The sequence below is a fragment of the Chenopodium quinoa genome, unplaced genomic scaffold (genome assembly GCF_001683475.1).
Source record: "Chenopodium quinoa cultivar QQ74 unplaced genomic scaffold, ASM168347v1, whole genome shotgun sequence".
Classification (NCBI taxonomy): domain Eukaryota; kingdom Viridiplantae; phylum Streptophyta; class Magnoliopsida; order Caryophyllales; family Amaranthaceae; genus Chenopodium; species Chenopodium quinoa.
This window is the reverse complement of record NW_018745395.1, coordinates 968,414-987,902: the sequence shown is the minus strand read 5'-3', so window position 1 is coordinate 987,902 and position 19,489 is coordinate 968,414. Positions and strand designations below refer to the sequence as shown.

Here is a 19,489-nt window from a genome sequence, read left to right as displayed (position 1 = left end):
ACTTGACCCGCTTTGACTTTTATACTATTCATCACCTCTCCGTTGACCGTCTTTTGTGAATGATATGTAAGGAAAAATATATTCATGTGGGGTCTTTTTGAATTCGTCTCATTAAGTAATATCGTAATATACAACTTTTATAATTTTATTTATAGAAAATTAAAGTTATTAATCACTAAAGTTTTGCATTGGCAAGCGTAATAAAAGAAACAGGTCAAGTAAAAAAGAACAGAGGAAGTACAATAAATTACTAAAACAAGTAACAATTAATACTTATACAGCAAATACAAGTTTATCTGCCAAATAAATGAATTTGCATTAATCTGGTGACATTTATGTAAATATATTAAAAAAGCGCGATCATTTATTCAATACTTTTGGTGAGCTGTCCAATTACTGTTTACAATTTACATTTACTGTTTGGTGAGAAAATTACACATATACCCCTCAATTAGTACATAAAAAGACACATGTACCCCACCACTAGTACTTGAAAAGAAGTTTATACCCAAATAAACAAATTTTGTTTAGCTGGGGAATTAACTGGGCACAACTCATACTTATATACTTCCTCCGTTTTCTTTTACTTGCAACACTTCCTTAAAAAGGAAATGTCACAATACTTGCAATACACTATAAAAGGAAAGTTACTTTAGAGAAAAACTATATTATATCCCTTATTTTAAGCACATGGCCCACTAAATTACACTTCTAACAACCACTCATCCTATTGTAAAGTTTATTATATCATCTAAACCCCACCTTTCTTAATTACCGTGCTAAAGGGTGTGTTGCATCTAAAAGAAAACGGAGGAAGTATCACACAATTTTGTACAACCATTTAATTTCAAAAATTATAACAAATTAATAAAACAGCTAATACCACCGGTTACCAATTAGCTACTAAAGCCTCTGTAAAAAGGAAGAATTTTTTTAAAGAGCTTCCATTAGATTCTTGTACTGTGTAATTCGCATAAGTATAATCACCTAAAACTAGTCTAATTTACTTTACCCATACAAATACACTCAAATCTTGTCCCATATGAACACAAATGCCTACTTATACATCCAGAAATTCTATAGTAGCTAACACTACTGATCCAAATATACATAGATTTTGAGCAAATTCGATTATATATGCTCATAGAATCAGGGTAAGCTAACAAACAAGTCATTAATTGCCTCGGCAATTCATTAGTATCCCTGGGCTTATTTCGTTCCATGTATCAGTCTGACCAAGTTAAATGCAAGAACAACCGCCCTTGATTACCATTATAGGGAACTACACCAAACAATGCCCTCACAACCCGTTTACTAGTCGGTAATAAATAACGGTAATGGGAATAATTTCACAAGTAACATCCTTGTGTCCATTAGTGATGCACCCCTAATTTGTGTTTTTCATCATAATTATCAGTTATCCCCCAAATTTGTGAGGAAAAAAGAGATCATTTGGGGTGAACTGGAATCACCATGGGAATAAACATTGATTTTTCTTACAAATTTATGCATCATTTTATCCCCATTACCACCATTTATTAACACTTACCAAATGTGCTGACCACACTTTCTGACTTTCTGAATCAAGCAGCTGCAAGATTCTTAATCTCATCCTACTCAATGAGAGAAATATAGTCTCTGGAATCTGGAAGAAAATGGAACAATCCAAATGAAAACGAAAAGCCGCATAATTAAGAGAAAATGGAATGATGGGAAAGGGTAATTAAATTAAAATCCACACATAAGGCATTTTGGGTACTGATACATGAAGACAAGAAAATATGACTAAGTTCATATAAGTATATAACAAGAAAATATGATTTTAAGTTCATATATATAAGGGTGACTTTTAATGGTAAGAAACGAGTACAAGAACAAAATCAAGGAAAAAGAATTAAAAAAAACTGAATGGGTGAAGGCAATGACAAAGAGCAAGGTGCTACCCAACCAAGAATGTGGTCACAGACTCACAGGACACACAACTCTAGCACCCCCATCACATCAAAGGGTGGACTCAGCCATAAGAAGAAAGTGCTATGCTAGTCTAGTTCTTCGCTTCAACTCAAGTACCCATGGCCATAGTCCAATCCTCTAACAATCTAACAAGGGTATGGACACTTGACAATTCATTTTGGGCTGCTATAGAGTTTTATCAGAATATAACAATACTGAACACCTCCTGTACACGTAACTGCTATGTTACTTGGACTCGGATGAAGTGTCCAATTAAACACGGGTGTCCAAGTATCGGACTCGCCCATTTTCTTGAAAAAAATTGTGTTTTTATTTAAAAATGAAGTGTCCAAGTGTCTGTGTCGGTGTCCGACACGAGTCGTGTCGACACGGACACGTGAGGTAAATGAAAGAGTCCGAGTAACATAGCGTAACTGTGTTAGATTGACATGAGTACCCGAGTTTGAGTAAATTGGAAGAAAGAACATCTCTAAATTTCAATTACTGTAGAGTACTGGAAATTATATAAAGAGACAGACACACATCTAATGGCATAATGCATTGCAGCAACCACACCAAGTGACAATCCACAATATCATAAATTATACCTCAGCAACATGCTAATTGTCAATTTGTCCCTTAAATCATTCGGCCGCAGAAGATTTGTTTTGAAAGATGATGAAATTTGCAGGTATTTTACTTACCCATTGAATAATGTTAAACCATAAGGACCTTTAGAGCAGAAAGCTCTATTGTAAGCTTTTTCCACGTTCAGCACGCATTACAAAGTCCAATGCCTGATATCATCCCCAATATTAGCAATTAGACACTATAATTTTTTTTTAAAAAAACACCAAGAAAAGCATAATTTTAACCAAAAAGCTCCAATCCTACCTACCACATTGGTGAATGACTTTCATGCATATAACCTTCTTATATTTGCTTCTCAAAATTGAAAGAAATCGGTCAAAAGCAGTAATCAACTGCAGACCAAAGTTAAGCCATAAGCAAGCTTCTATGGACCTGCATGACCACACCTGGCAAGAAGATTTTTGGTTAAACAGGCCTAGCACTGAGCTACTCGACCCCAGATTGACACTAAAAAAGAAAAAGAAACAGATAAAACCCTCTAACGTAAAGATAAAAAAAAAATCCTGGCAAGATCAACTCTAGATTCAAGTACATATGAAATTTTTGGTCCATATAAGCCACAAGGGCAATACAAACTATAAATGGGGGTGTGGAATTTCACCCAGCAATCTTATGTAAACAGCACCCCTCACTCTTAACCACTAGGCCAAGACCTCATTGGCACTAGATAGTCTAGATTCAAGTATATGTCTCAGCATCTACACAGCCCAGAACCTTTCTTCTACCTAAACAGCAAGTTATAAAACATTCAATTCAGGGATGTTTTAAAAAAAGATTACCCTGTGCGGCTGTACCTTTTCCCAATTCGAGAACATGTGGCCTACTATTTTTTTTTTTCATTCACTTACCGTTTTTATAAATATAAATATCCTTACTCTATTGGGTCCACTACTTATTTTTTAAACTAATTATTTCTTTCATCTACTTATTCCATTTTCTTCTCTTAATTTCGAATCATTTCTTTGGTTTTGGAAAAATAAATAAATAAATAAAGTGTAACAATTTTTTTGAAATGGAGTGAGTATAAATGAAGCAATTCCTCACCTAAGAAAGTAAGCAAATAGCAGAACTTCCATGTCTCAGATACTCATCAAAGAAACTCCTTCAGCATATGGAACTGCAAAAGCCCCCCCTCCTTATATAATTGACCCAATCTGAGGAAGTTAAGTTCAAGTAGTCAATCACTACCCTGATACATGTCTAACAATCAATCCTAGCAAAATTTTCTACTTAAATCACTTAGAGATTTAGCTTATAAGGCATACTTAGGCGTAAGGTTATAAGGGTCATGCACAAAGAGAATTTGATGAAGCGCTCATCTAGGAGCACCCTTTATGGCGAATAGCATTTTTTCACTTTTTTTAATTTTTTTTTTAATTTATTTAATTTATTTATTTATTTTTAATTATAGAAAATGTGTATTAAGAGAGCTTCACTTTATTGATGCACACCTAAGCACAGAAAAATTCAAATCGCCTTGGTGCGCCTTAGCCTTTTCATACATTGCTGTAGTTTATATAATTATGCAGAGTATTGGTTGCTGCGGTTCCCTCCGGTCCGTTCCCGGGTTGGGTTAGGGGAACATCCGAGCGATTGCCTTCGCGGCTGCTCGCTTCATCCCTTTTGGTTGAAGCTTTCCCAAGCCATCCGTCAACAATCAATCCCGAGGTTGGTTACCAGCCGATGTGACAGTATCCGTTGGTGCCATTGTTAAGCAAGATTCTCCCTTTAGGACCGACTACAACAAGCTCGCGACAGAGTGAGCTGGAAAGGGGCTTTTCCGTCTTTCCGGGGAAAGAAAAGAAAGAGAGCTAGCTTTTTATTCAATGTCAGATGCAAAATTAACTAAAGACTAGCTCATTTTAACATTTGATTTTGAAAAGTAAAACTCATGGTAAGAAATATTTTTGTTGAATGTTGCTGTTAACTTACTTCAAGATCAACAAAACAATATAGCATCATGCTGAGTTCCTATTTTTCCCTCAAAAGTCTCTGCTCTTGTACCAACTGAAAGGAAAATTAACATATGAATCAGAACAGCGTTTAAGTGATTTCAAGTAAAAATATTATACAAAAATGTTTACGTCGTCCCTTCATCCGTAGAGTTTAGGCCCCAACCCTGTCAAAGCTCCCAATGTAATTTCTAAAACTCACAATATACCAAAGTTGCATCACATGCCACGAAGAAAAAGCGTAAATTCCGTACACTTACTATTTTAATTCCAAGTATGTTGCATTTCCGGATAATGTGAATCACCTGCAAATAATAGTGAATAAGAAACTGGTATAAATTGAAAAAGAAAAATTATGTCCTAATAAGAGTGCATTGAAACCAATTTCCAAATGCATAAAAAAAATTATAATCTTTTGAGTAATTATTTGCTACTTTGAGAGTAATGCAATGTGTTCAAACCTTTTAAAAGCAGATATTGTTAGTTGGTTGATCCAGCCTATAAGCTGACCAGTAAAAGGCCAGAAATATATATCCCAGATGGTAATATTTTCTCATAAATACTATCCTAAGAAAACAAAAACCTAATGTAACTGAATTTCGGACCTAGTATTTTCTGATTTACCAAGGCAAATGAATAAAGATGAAAGCTTGATGTTTGATTGATAGTGGCAAAAGAGGTTACAAATGACAAGTGTATTACTCTCTAAAATTCTAAATAGCTTTAGACTATTACTCTCTATATAGAATAGGTTATTACTCTTAACTAGTAGTTTTAGCCTTTTAGGCTACAAATCTCTCACAAAAGTTCTCACACAATTTTTACATAATGCCCTACTGCACATGCTACTACTCCTAATGTATTTAGCAAGGTCACAAAAGATAATTAGATAACTAAGATAATCTAACAATAATTAAGCTTGTCTTCTACTGCTATCAGAAATCAGTCCATGTTGCTATACTCCCTAGTGCTTTCTTATTTAATTTTGTCTCCTAGTGTTGTAATGCGATCATCCTCCTTTTGCTGCTGCCCCTTGTCTCCCCCTTATTTCATGTTGCTTCATCCTTGTAACAGTTCATTACAGACTTACAGTAATGCGAGGTAGGCTTGATATAGCCCCTAGTAATGTCAAAACCACTTCAACTAGTTTATAGCTCATATCCAATTAATAAAACACTCTCTTTCTAGAGATAACCATTTCCTTATGTAAGCTAGATTGAATAATAAAGGGAGATAAGGAATTATGTGCAACAAAGGGGTATTATTTGTGAGACATAAACCGGTAAGAACTCCTCATATATGAACCCTTTCTTATGTAAGAACACCTTATGTTCTAAACTTTTTCCTACGTTCTAATTTTTTTTCTGCTTATGTTCTAAAGTTTTTCCTATATTCTAAATTTTTCTACTTATGTTCCAAATTATTTCCTATGTTCTAAAATTTTTATTTTAGCTTATGTTCTAAATTATTTGTTCAACTTATGTTCTAAATTTTTTCCTATGTTCTAAATTATTTTTTTGGCTTATGTTATAAATTTTTTTTTCAACTTATGTTCTAAATCATTTTTCTTATGTCCTAAATTTTGTTTGCTTATGTTCTAAATTTTTTCTGCTTATGTTCTAAAATTTTTCCTAAGTCCTAAATTTTTTTTTTTCTATGTTCTAAATATGAACTCCTCAAAATTATAGAAATGTCATTACTAAAGGATCATTTTAGATGATTAGATCAAAAGTAATAAAGGGCTGAGATTGGTTCTTATTTAAGATTGAGTTCTTACATGAGCCTTCCTCTCTCTCTATACACGCTGGGAGTAGAAGGGTCAGCTTAAGGATAGAAAAAAAACGCAACAAAGGCTTTTTGAATCAAGAGAATAACTCTCTCGGTCCATCCATACCACAAAATCCTACCCACTTACCGTAGACTCTTGTTCGTAGAATAGTTTGGAAAAAGTGAATGGGTATAAGAAAGATATGGATAAAGAGATAGAGTTTTATTTATAAAACTTGTAATTGGGTGCATTAAAAGGGTATATAAATTATATAATAAGAGAGAGCAAGTGGAAAGGTGTAAATATTAAGGGGTAAGTGGTAAGATGTTAATATGGGATGGCCAATAATAAATAAGATAAAAGTAAGTTGGACTTTCATAATCACCCCAAAACAGAAAGTGAGTCAAACTTTGGGAAATAGAGGGAGAATTTATATCTTATGATTAGGGTCCATAACTTTAAACATATTTTGCTGACAGCTAAAGCTAAATCTTTATATAGACATTTCAAATACAAAGCATAATAGATTAAAGAATCAATGATAATTTTGACCTTCTATAGTAATAAGAATTGTCAATCACAATCATATCAACAATTAGAATCACAATCATATCAACCATTAGAAATGAACAGCAGCTGATATGAATTTAACTAACCTCCAAGCAATGGTAACAGAGTTAACCCGTTGATTTTGATTTCAGGAGCTAAAACCATTTATCAGCTTGCTCAATGTGTGAACTGCACTTTCTTTGCTTTCAATATACCATGTTCTAATTTTGACTTCAGTGACCTGGTTATTTGATCAGGCTGTAAACCCTGTGCAGTCATCGCATCAAAAAGTGTCTCAGTTGTGTCCACATCTTGTACTCTATAACAGCCAGAAAGGAGAGCTGTATATGTCACATTATCAGGCTGCAGACCATTATCCATCATTTCTCTGAACAACTTAATAGCATCCTTGATATCATTCATCTTGCAGCGTTTGTCAATTAACACAGTATAACAGGCAACATCAGGTTTCAGCTGCAATTCTGACATCTCAGATTCAAATTCTGTGGCTTTCTCACATAGAGACATGTTTGGGCGCGAACGAGAATTCTTTAAGCTTGACTTTACACAACCATCTATCAAAACAGTGAAAGTGACCACATCAGGCAAAATACCGTTGTCCTTCATAGCACCTAAAAGCTCCCAGGCCTCCGACATAAGATTAGACTTGCAAAACCCATTAATCATTATTGTGTACATAATGGCATCAGGTTTCAACCCTTTATTTATCCAATTGTCAAACAACCACCTAGCCTTTTTTATATCTCCAGAATTGCACAATGCTGACATAAGCTTTGAGTACATTTTGATGCAATTATAATTGTCAGAGACTAGCAATGTTTCAAACAAATCAAATGCACTCTCAACTTGACCTTCTATGCAAAGGCTACTAAGCAACTTCCAGCAGGTCTGCTTCAGAAACATTCCGTGCTTGTAAAGGTTGACAAAAAGATTTAACGCCTCCAGTGTATGTCTAGCTTCACAGTACCCGTTAATCATAGCAGAGTAATTATCTGGGTGCTTTTCCGCCAAACTTTTGAAATAGTTTTCAGCTTCTCTTACATTTCCTGCTAAACAGAAGCCTTCAATGATTTTATTATGTGTAGCAACATCAGGTGTCAAACCTTGTGTTTTCATGTAGTCAAGAAATGACAAAGTCTCTTTTGCAAGCCCCTTTCTAGCAAAACCACCGGCAAGTATATTGTAAGTAATGAGATCAGGCCGAATACCCTTATGTTTCATTTCCTTGTACACGTTCAAAGCATCAAGAAGCTTTCCCTCAAGACAATACCCATTAATCACAGTGGAGTAGTGAATCAGATCCGGGACCAAGTTTTTGTGCTTCATCTCTTCAAGCAGCTCCAGAGCTTCTTCTCCTCTACCCAACTTACACATAGCATTGATCATAATGTTATAACAAACTTCGTCAAGAAAAACCCCCATGTCCCTGTACGTTTTAAATTGACTGAGAACATTGGTAAAAGATCCCCTAGAAAAAATGCATTGAAGAATGGAACTCACAATGAAACAGTTTGTTTTCACACCTTTTGACAGCATGTCACTTTCAAGACTAAATGCTTTTTGAATACTTCCTCTCTTACAATATGCATGAATCAAAGCACCAAAGCTATACTCATCAGGTGTCAGCCCTTGGTTCTCAATATCAAGCAAAACAGCCTCAGCTTCACTCAACTTATTCTCGTCGCAAAAGCCATGAACCACCATGTCATAACTAAAAATGTCAACAGGATCATTATTTTCTCTTAATTGCTTAAGAATTTCATATGCTAAATCTGTTCTTTGAAGTGAACAAAGTCCTTCAATTATAGTGCCATTAGTATATTCATTTGCTTTTACACCAGCTTTCTCCATCTCCGTAAGTACATCATCTGCTTTCTTAGTATCACCCTTTTTACAAAAAACCTTAAGCATAAGATTGTAAGTATATACATTGGGGTTCAAACCCATCCTCTTAAATTGTTGGTATATAGCCTCAGCCATGTCAAACTTACCCTTCTCAATCAAGCAATTTATTAAATAGTTACAAGAGTATATACAAGGCACCAAACCCCGTCTTCGTGTTTGAAACAAAACATCAACCGACTCTTCAAACATACCCAAACTAGCATAAGCCTTCACCAAAGCATCAATCACCTTAACCAATGAACCACTATTTTCAACCCCAACCTCAAGTAAACTAAAAACAACCTCCATCAACTCAGTAATGCCAAAACCCAATTCTCCCTCCTTCGACCTAATAACCTCCAACAACAAACCCTCCAACAATCTATAGTTCCCCCGACTGCACAAAATCCTAATAATCGAGACATATGTTTCAACATTGTGTCGAAACCCTCGTTCCTTCAACTCAAAAAAGAACAAAAAGGCCTGTTTCGGGTCACTTCCGAAACCCTTCAAGATTTCAATAACCCTTTTGGTGTCTAACTCATGCACTTGATCCTCTACATCACTACTACTACTATTACTATTGCTATTACTACAACTACTACTATTGCTATGATTCGAAACAGTTTGTTCATCAGAACTAGAATCAGTGAACCAAGAACTCAAAAGGGCAGAAGCATATGCAGATTTCTGACGAACAAATACAGAGTTCTTGACCCTGAGCCAAGGCAGGAGGGGAAGCCGCCCTCGGCCCAGGGATAAAAATGTCATTTTCATAGTTCCTTCCTGACATTAATTGAAGGGTTCTGCAATACATTAGCAACCAAATTTGAATCAAACTCTTCTTGCTAAAACAATATGAATTCCAAGAATCAACCTTTGAGCAATTAAATTACAACCCAATAGTTCAATTAAATTAAATTAATTTAACGATTAACAGTAAATTGTGAATTGATATTCTGTGATTAAATGACAAAAGAAAACCATATTACCTCGGAAGCTACTTTAATGGAAGATAGCAAGCTCACAAGCTGCTTCAATGGAGGACAGATTGAAGAGCATAATGAAGAGAAAACGTTGGTTGTTCTGTAGTTTATGTGTGTAATGCGTAGCGGCTGCCGTTCAATAACTGTCTTTTTAAAATGGATGTCCGCCCATTTCTGATATAAAAACTAAACTAATGTTACAAGGGTTTTAAAAATTGGAAAATTACAATTTACGGAGTAATAATCTCAAGCGATTTACTTCTAATAATATCAATAATCACAATTGTGTTATTGTTAGTTTATCTCCAATGGTCCCAACCGGTTAACAACTTGTTATAATGGATTTTCATGATATGTGTCAACACGTGATTGATCCAAAATTTTAAAAATAATTTCCAACCACCCTTTCCTGCCATTAAACCCTAAACCCACCCCTAACCTCGTTGAAAACCAACCGACCACCCCTTCTTAACCACTGAAATCGGTCGTCCCTCTACACCCCCTTTGACAGTTTGACCCACCACGACCCCCAAAACCACCCACCTTGACCCCTAAAAACCACTAACCCGACCTGTAAACAAAGTGGTGGTTTTTGGGGTCGGGGTTGGCTGGGAGGTGGTTTTGTGGGTTAGGGAGGGTCAAAGGGGGTGGTGATGGTGCAGTGTTAATTAGGGGATGGGTTATAAATTAAATAAGAGATAATAGTTAGTAATAGGTTTTTTAGTGATGGGTTAGCCATAAAATTAGCCTATGAAGTCACTATGTGTATTAATCTAAATTAGGAAGTCACTGCATAGAATTTCTAAATCTTAAAGGCTAAAATTTCCTTAAAAATATTTTATCATACATAGTTTAGATTTGATTTGAGACATTTTTATTAGATTAGATCAATTAGTGTTCGTGGAGGCGGATGTACCATGCATATGGTGCGTTCGTTCCAAAAAAAAGCGAAAAGAGCATTGTATAGAGATGTAAAGAACATTTAGCTAAAATGAAAAGAACATTTAGTTAAGGTGAAAAGAACATGTTATAAATTGTAAAGATTTAGAGTCTGTTCTCATACATTTCAGTTCAATTCAGCTTCTAATTTCCTTCTCTTATAAAATATTCAGTTCAGTTCAGTTCAGTTCAGTTCAGCTTAGTTCAGCTGATTTCAGTCTATTAGAACAGGCCCTAAAGAAATGAACATAACACTATCTTATAAAGAACATCATCTTCAACCTTTGTCACATTATTCTCAAACTCAACATCTACATCCAGATTCATCCACTTTTAAAAAGGAAAATAAACAATGAAGTTTATGATTACAAAATATTCTAATTCAAATCTAAAGTAGCATAATTAAAGAAAAATATATACAAAATTTCATTCAAAATTACCTTCGATCTTTGATTAACAAATCCACATATTCACTTTCATTAAAAATCACTCCATTAAATAAACAATGATTACAAGCACCACGAAACTCGATCTAAATGCGCAACCATTGTCTTCTATCAGAAGAATTTCTTTTTCTCTATAAATTTTCTATTTCTCTCTCTAAAAAATTCAAACAAGTGAAATTAAATATGAGGAAATATACAAATTTCTAAATTGAGATTAGGAAATAATTACCAAAACTCTTTTATTATGGAACAAATAATGCATTTAAAGATGGAAAAGCTAGATGTTCTTTAAAAATACTATCATTTTTTTTTTGAATAAAAATAATATTCATTACATTATATTATCATGCTCTTTATTAATATTACGGATGCTCTTTAAATATATACAAAGAACATAAAACTGGATTTTTTTTAACTAAATAGTCATATGTTCATTACAAAACAACCATATGCGATGTTCTTTATAAAATAACTATACGTTATTTAAAAAACAACTATATGTTCTTTATTGAACAACTATATGTTCATTCCGCCTTTTTTTAAAGAAAACCAGATGCACGGAGCATGGTGCATCTGCACGATAAAAATTTTAAGATTAGATTAGCTTTGAGGAAAAAAAAATTCCTAACCCTAGCAGTTTAGGTAAATTATATATAGCAAGGACAATTGACCAGATTGGTAAATAAAAAAGACCCTTAGTGACAATTTGGTAAAAAAAATTAACTCCGGCGAAAATTTATTAAAAAAATTTAACCCAAAGCGACAACTTGGTAAATAAAATTATCTCAGGCGACATTTAACCCAAAAAATACAAAAATGGCCGACAAATTACTCGCGAATACTTAATTTAGTTCGCTTTTCGTGCTTTTTTTTAATCAACTCTTTTATAAAAATAATAATTTCAAGAAAAAAAAAACATGTTAAGTATCAATTTTTCACTTAAGTTTTATACCCCCTATTAACGAAATGTTTTAAAAGGGGTTGGAAATAAATTTGGTATTGGGATTTAGCAAAATATATCAAAAGGAGATTACATATTAATTCAAAATTTAAAAGGGGAAATATAAATTTAAAAACACAAAAACAAATTAAATTATGATTTTTAAAGAGTTTGTCGGAAAAAATTAGATTTTTTTGTCTAAATGTCGCCGAAGTTGATTGTTTTTACCAAATTGTCGCATATGGTTAGCTTTTTTTACCAAATTGTCGTCGGAGTAAATTTTTTTACCAAATTGTCGTAGGGGTCGTTTTTATTTACCAATCTGGTCAAATGATCTATATAGCAATTTAGGCCTTGTTAGACGTGTGAAAAGTTTGGTAGGTTTAGGAGTCTTCCTAGCTATATAAAGTGTATTATAAATAACTAATGACAAATTTAAAAGCCTAAGCTTTTTACTCTGCGCTTGAGCACGCAAGAAGATGAGAATGTTGGATGACCAAGAAATTCACATACCAATAGATTTACTAAGGGACACACTAGCAAGGCTACCGGTGAAAAGCCTACTAAGATTCAGGTGTGTTTGTAAACTCTGGTGTTGTCTAATCAATTCCGAAGATTTCAGCCTCAACACAAACAATCGTATAACCACTGATGTACTAGTCATGACAAGCATTAAAGGCCACGATGAATTTATATTTACTGTTCGAAGCACTGATACATTTAAGATAACTGATCATATTTGTACGATTAACGAGTCATATAAACTTCATGGAACTGTAATGGGGTTGATGTTGATGTCTACGCAACTACCTGGCTGCAACAGGGATTTGTTGAGATTGTGGCGGTTGTTGGGATATCCTTCTTCTAACGATAGCAATTATAAGTGGAATGAATAATTATACGGAGTAGTTGTTTTGAAGATAAATGGGATGTATTCATTGCAGTATACTCACAAGACTCGTCTCGTCTCCTTTGATTTTGATTCTGAGGACTTTAGCATTGTGGAGTTGCCCAATTTCACGAATCAAGGAGTAGTAGTCTATGGGCTTATTTTCGCTCTTGGCGAGTCAATAGCTGTTTTCGGTTTGTCGTCTTTATGCTTTTGCATATGGGTTATGGATAAGGATAAGGATAATAGAAAAGGGTGGTCGTGGAGGCCATGGCTTTCAAGAGATGCAAATTGTGGGGGGATTGTCTACACCGAGGTCTTGGATGAATAGTCATTTTTCAAAGATCTTCTATAATCAGGACACTGATACATTTATCATTAACCACTGTCAAAAATTGTTTTCTTACAAATTTTCTACTCATCAAATTAAAACTTAGAGATGCTTCATTCGTGATGATATAACTTTAGGTAATTATGTAGAGAGCTTGGTGTTGCACAAAGGAACTCGTCAAGGTCAGACTTTGACATCCTTCCCATGATCGTCCAAACAGATTTGTAGGCCGTGGCCAAGATAACAGGTAAAATTGATTTACATGTAAATTATGATTTGTAGCATATGCTTTAAATTAAATTCCTATATATATACTGAAAGGATCACAATGGTAATGGAATAAACATATTAATACTCTAGAAGGGGGGGGGGGGTTGAATAGAGTATGGGTGTTTTTCGCAAAACAGAAAATGTCAAGGCCTTAAGATCAGTTACAGGGCGGAATAAACTGATCTCTGTTTTACAAATCAAGACTTTGAAAACTATTTAAAGTAAAACAGTTAGTAAGCAGAAGGTTATAAACGTTTGTTTTGGATTTTGTTAAAACTGTTTAAAACAAAGAACGAAAGCAAGAATAAGGCAAAAATAAAAACAGAAATAAACACAAGGAATTGTTACGAAGTTCAGCACAAAGGCCTACGTCTCCGCCTAGGGTTGTCCAACCCGTAGGATTTTAACCAACTTTTATTTCTTCCCTTAGAGTTCTAAAGCAACCTAGAAGATCTCACTATCTTCTCTCCGTAGTACTTCCCACTACACCTTAAACACTCAAATCCTAGAAATAAAAGCTAACACACTCAAACAACTTCGAGTATTATAATTTTACTACGAAGTGTATCACTCAAGTATTACAAAGTTTAGCACAAGTGAACACTCGTATTTTTCCCTCACTTTTAAGTAATGAAAAGTAGTAAACAATGAGAGAATTAAAGCTCTTAGAATAGCACAAGACTTCTTGAAAAACTTGGATAATGAAACCGGCTGATCTTCATGCTATTTATAAGGCTTTGAAGCTGACTTTAAAACGTTGCCAACTGTCTCTGGGTCTTCAACAAACTCCAGAAATTTCGAAGCTTTCAAATTCAAACTTCAAAGCTGCTTTTAAATTCAACGTTTATCTTCCAGCTAGAAATCTGTTACAGCATACTTAGCTTCCTAAAAACCAGGTCAGCAAGCACAAGTAACAACAATATTTATCTTAAACAGAAATCTTATCATATTCAGAAAAATTCAACAACCAAATAAGATAAATAATAAGCTAGATAAATAAATACATTTGACAGAAAATATTATCTTAGAAGCATAAAGATAAAATCAGTTACTTAAAGAATAATAAAAACATAAACATGCTTATAGCAGAATATACGAATAGGTTAGCATACTTAGCAGGATATATTCGAATATAATTTGACGGAATCATAAAATAAGCTAAGATAAATAAACTAAACATATTAGCATATTAAATAAACATTGACTATTCATTTTGACTTCCATCATCCAATATAAAACTAAGTAGGAATATAAACGAAACAACAAGGAAAACAACAAGGTGGAGTCATCAATCTCCCCCTTGATGGAAGTCAAAACCTGTGACAAATAATAAAGAGAACAAGTATGATTAGAGTAAGATAACATAAGGAGCATAAATAATAACCATCATTCAAAAACATTAATCATATATATACCAAAAACTTTCCAAAAACTAACACACACAAACATAGATGTTCTCCCCCTTTTTGACATCCAATCAAGGGAGAAAATGTCTGGAACAAAGGTTGAAAAACAACTAAAAAACATAAGTTCAAAGTTATTACAGACCAAAAGAAGCAAAATAACTTTTTTAAAAAACATCAAGGCCTTGAAAATCAGAAATAAGCCTTGAGTCCTGCAACTCCCCTGCTCAACCAGCCAACTGAGCACTGATTTCATCAAGCTTCCTCTCAACATCTGCAAACAGGGAGTACATGGACTGGCGAAGATCCTCCATGCCAAATTCCAGAGCTTGAAGTTTTGAAGCAGGAACAGGAATATCAGCTTTGGGTTTATAGGCAGAGGGAATGGCAGCAAGGTCTTCATCAGAGAGGTCTGAGATGAACTTCCATGTATCCCTTCCAACCCTGAAAATTTCGATTTTGTTGAAGAGTTCCAGGCCCACATTAGGAGTAGTAAGACGATCTACTTCCTCTGTGTCAACTGGAACATCAAAAAATTCGAAGATCTTTGGCAAAAGGTTTGCATAGGGAAGGGTAGCAAGACGAGTAGAGTTGTAGATGTGAGACATATATGTGAGAATAATGGAGGGCAGATCAAGAGGATAGCCATTGAACAACAAAAACAGAATTTCAAGGCATTGATCAGTCAATAATTCCCTTGAATTAGATCTGGGCATAATAGTTCGAGTCAGAAATTGGAAAATGATCTTAGGTTCAAGATCAAGAGAAGAGTGAGTGAGCTGCTTTGAGGTAGGAGTATTAGGCAAAAGAAATTGAGTCCTAGCAGCAGTAATACAAGAAAGACGAGAAGGAAAGGACTTATCATACACAACAGGAGCAACCCCCAAAATTTCTGCCAGAATCTGATTAGTTAATCTAATTTTGATTCCTTTAACAATTGACTCAATTGAAGGCCCCTCACTAGAATTAACAAGAGTCATATTAAGATAAAATAAACGAGTGAGACGAGGGTATGCAAAATTAGGCAGAGAAGCAAGATGAACAAGAGAAGACTCACGAAATAGCTTGAAACATCGAAGCGATGAGGAATTGACAAGATCCATAGCAATTGGTTCACAAGAACAAATCTTGCGAGAGTGATACCCATCCTTACATTTACCAAGGGTTGTGAAATTCTTGAACCATGAAGGAGGGAGAGAGGATGGAACTTCAAAAGTGTGTTCTTGAGAAGCCGAAGCTTGAGATTTCTCAGGAAATTTGACAGGAATGGCTTTCGATGGGGTTTCCTCTTCTCGAATTGGTGAATGAGAAGATGCCGATTGTGAAGGTTCAGAGTATGGAACTTGCTTTGGAGCTTTCTTTTGAGCTTTGGCTTGTTTCTTTTTCTGAGCAAGTTTAATGGCGACATGCTTTCTTTTAGGCGCCATGAAGAAAGGGAAAAAAAATAATGGAAGAGTGTAGAAGAGGAGAAGACAGAGGTAGCAGAGGAGAGAAAGAGTGAAATCTTTTTGGCGGATGAGAGAGAAGGAGTGAATGCAGGCAAGTATTTATAGGTACGGGATAGTAAAAGATTTTTCAAAACAGATTAAAAAGATAAAAAGGTGAAAAGGTGCGACTGTTTAAAAATCAAATAGATTAAATGAATGTACGAGTTTTGAAAACGTTTTCAAAAGAAATAATAAATAAGTACATTGAATGAGAATTCATGAGAATAATCACCAAGTACTGTTCCAGATTTATTTATTTATTTTTCGGCAGTTTTACTTCAAGGCCTTGAAATATAGTTCAGGGCTCTGAAGTAATTTGCACTTAACACAAAAACAAATACTTAAAGCAATTAAATAAATTAAGTAACGTACCTTGGCTCCCCCTACGAAGTTGCATCCTTATTTAGTATTCCCAACTCAAGCCGTATAAAATTAAATCTTTCTTCACTCAAAGGCTTGGTAAATATGTCAGCAATTTGAAAATTTGTAGGAATGAAAGAGATAGAAATGTCACCTTTCTCCACATGATCTCTTAAGAAATGATGTCGAACATCAATATGTTTGGTTCGAGAGTGCTGCACAGGATTCTTAGCAATTGATATAGCACTAGTATTATCACACTTTGAAGGTATTCCTGTATAATTAAGGCCCAAATCTTTAAGCTGTTGAGATATCCACAATATTTGTGAACAACAAGCACCGGCTGCAATGTATTCAGCTTCTGCAGTTGATAAAGCTACGGAATTTTGTTTCTTAGAGTGCCAACTTATGAGAGATGATCCAAGAAATTGGCAGCAACCTGAAGTACTTTTCCTGTCTACTTTATAACCTGCAAAATCAGCATCCGAATACCCAACAAGCTCAAAGTTGCTATTTTTAGGATACCAAAGACCAAAGTCCTTAGTTCCATTTAGATACCTTAAAATACGTTTAACAACACTTAAGTGTGATTCCTTAGGATCAGCTTGAAAACGTGCACACATACAAACACTAAACATAATATCAGGTCGACTTGCTGTTAAATAAAGAAGAGATCCAATTATACCTCGATATTGCTTTTGGTTTACTGATTTACCATTCTCATCTTTGTCTAAAGATAGTGATGAACTCATAGGAGTTTTTGCTTCTTTGGATTGTAGCATATCATATCTCTTAAGGAGCTCTCTAGTATATTTGCCTTGATTCACAAAGATGCCTCCTTTATCTTGTTTGATTTGCAATCCAAGAAAGAAATTGAGTTCACCCATTAAGCTCATTTCGAATTCCCTGCACATTATATCAGAAAATTCCTTGCAAAGGGAATCATTAGTAGCACCGAACAAAATGTCATCAACATAAATTTGCACAATCAGTAAGTCACTTGCTTTGATTTTAACAAACAGAGTTTTGTCAACTTGACCACGTTTAAAACCGTTTTCCAAAAGATATTTTGATAAACGTTCATACCAAGCCCTTGGGGCTTGTTTCAGACCGTATAAAGCTTTATCAAGTTTGTAAACATGGTCAGGAAAAGATTCATTTTCAAAACCAGGAGGTTGTTCTACATAAACTTCCTCTTTTAGAAAACCATTTAAAAAGGCACATTTTACATCCATTTGAAATAGTTTAATACGCATAAAGGATGCAAAAGCAAGTAAAATTTTGATTGCTTCCATACGTGCAACTGGTGAAAAAGTTTCCTCATAATCAATACCTTCTTCTTGATTGTAGCCTTGAGCTACTAACCTTGCCTTATTTCGATCAATTTTACCATTTTCATCCAACTTGTTTCTGAAAACCCATCTTGTTCCAATTATTGATTTTCCTTTGGGCCTTGAAGTCAAATTCCAGACTTTGTTTCTCTCGAACTCATTTAGCTCACTTTGCATAGCAATAATCCAATCCGGTTCATGTAAGGCTTCTTTGACATTTTTTGGTTCAACAAGGGAAACAAAGGCATGAAAGGCACAAAGAGACTTTAAGTTTGCTCTGGTTTGGATTCCAGATTTTGGGTCAGAAATGATTTTATCAAGAGGATGAGATGAGGCATGTTTGAATTTTCTGCGCATTAGTAAGGGGGTAGCAGGAGGTTCTTGGAGTACTGTTTCAAGACCATGAGATGAATTTTGGCTCGATTCAGGTTCAGGTTCAAGGTCTTGAGTTAAGCTTTCAGGGCTTTGAGGAGGAGAAACAGAGGATTGATTTAATTCTTCTGTGGTTTGAATGGGTTCTTGGATGTTCTGGGTAGGGCGCATTGCTGGAGCTTCTGCTGCTTCTTTATCACTTTCATTATCTGTTTCTGGTTCCTCGTATCTGTTCAGCCTTAGACCTGTAAAACTTTCACTCAAAGTATCCTTTTCGGATTCGTCAAAAATAACATGTATGCTTTCTTCAACAAGCTTAGTTCGCTTGTTAAAGACTCTATATGCTTTAGAAACAGAAGAGTATCCCAAGAAAATAGCTTCATCACTACGTGCATCAAATTTCCCAAGGTTATCTTTGCCATTATTATGAGCAAAGCAAGTACATCCAAATGGTTTTAGATGAGCTATATTGGGTTTCCTTCCTTTGAAAAGCTCATATGGAGTTTTCTTTAAAATAGGGCGAATTAAACAACGATTTGAAACATAGTTAGCTGTGTTAACAGCTTCTGCCCAAAAATATTTTGGTAAAGCATTTTCCAAAAGCATGGTCCTGGACAGATCCTCAAGGGTGCGGTTCTTGCGTTCCACAACCCCATTTTGTTGAGGTGTCCTTGGAGCTGAAAAGTTGTGAGAAATACCATATTTAGTACAAAACTTTTCAAAATTAATTTGATCAAATTCTCTACCATGGTCGCTTCTCACAGCTACCACAGGTAGGTTTTTCTCAGTTTGAACTTCTTTGCAAATTTTTGAAAAGTCCAACAAAGCTTCTGATTTTTCTCTTAAAAATGAAACCCAAGTAAAACGAGAATAGTCATCAACAACCACAAAGATATACTGTTTTCCTTTTGGGGTTTTGACACGCATAGGACCACATAAATCAATATGTAAAAGTTC

The 19,489-nt window shown here is 34.7% G+C and overlaps 1 protein-coding gene across 5 annotated transcripts; it reads right to left on the bottom strand.

The window, feature by feature from the left end:
• Nucleotides 1-917: 917 nt before the first annotated feature.
• On the bottom strand, nucleotides 918-9,914 carry LOC110712913 (pentatricopeptide repeat-containing protein At2g26790, mitochondrial-like). 5 transcript variants are annotated; one of them, XM_021891377.1, is made up of 8 exons: nucleotides 9,771-9,914; nucleotides 6,981-9,584; nucleotides 4,817-4,861; nucleotides 4,537-4,611; nucleotides 3,649-3,758; nucleotides 2,848-2,990; nucleotides 2,658-2,750; nucleotides 918-1,645 (listed from the first exon to the last, which is right to left on the bottom strand). In XM_021891377.1, the coding sequence occupies exon 2, from the start codon at nucleotides 9,553-9,555 to the stop codon at nucleotides 7,051-7,053; it is 2,505 nt and encodes an 834-aa protein (XP_021747069.1). In that variant the 5' UTR covers nucleotides 9,556-9,584; nucleotides 9,771-9,914; the 3' UTR covers nucleotides 918-1,645; nucleotides 2,658-2,750; nucleotides 2,848-2,990; nucleotides 3,649-3,758; nucleotides 4,537-4,611; nucleotides 4,817-4,861; nucleotides 6,981-7,050. The 5 variants fall into 5 exon arrangements, with proteins under 5 accessions (XP_021747069.1, XP_021747067.1, XP_021747068.1 ...); XM_021891375.1 differs by having other exon boundaries at nucleotides 2,848-2,976; XM_021891376.1 differs by having other exon boundaries at nucleotides 2,852-2,976.
• Between the last annotated feature and the right edge of the window lie 9,575 nt (nucleotides 9,915-19,489).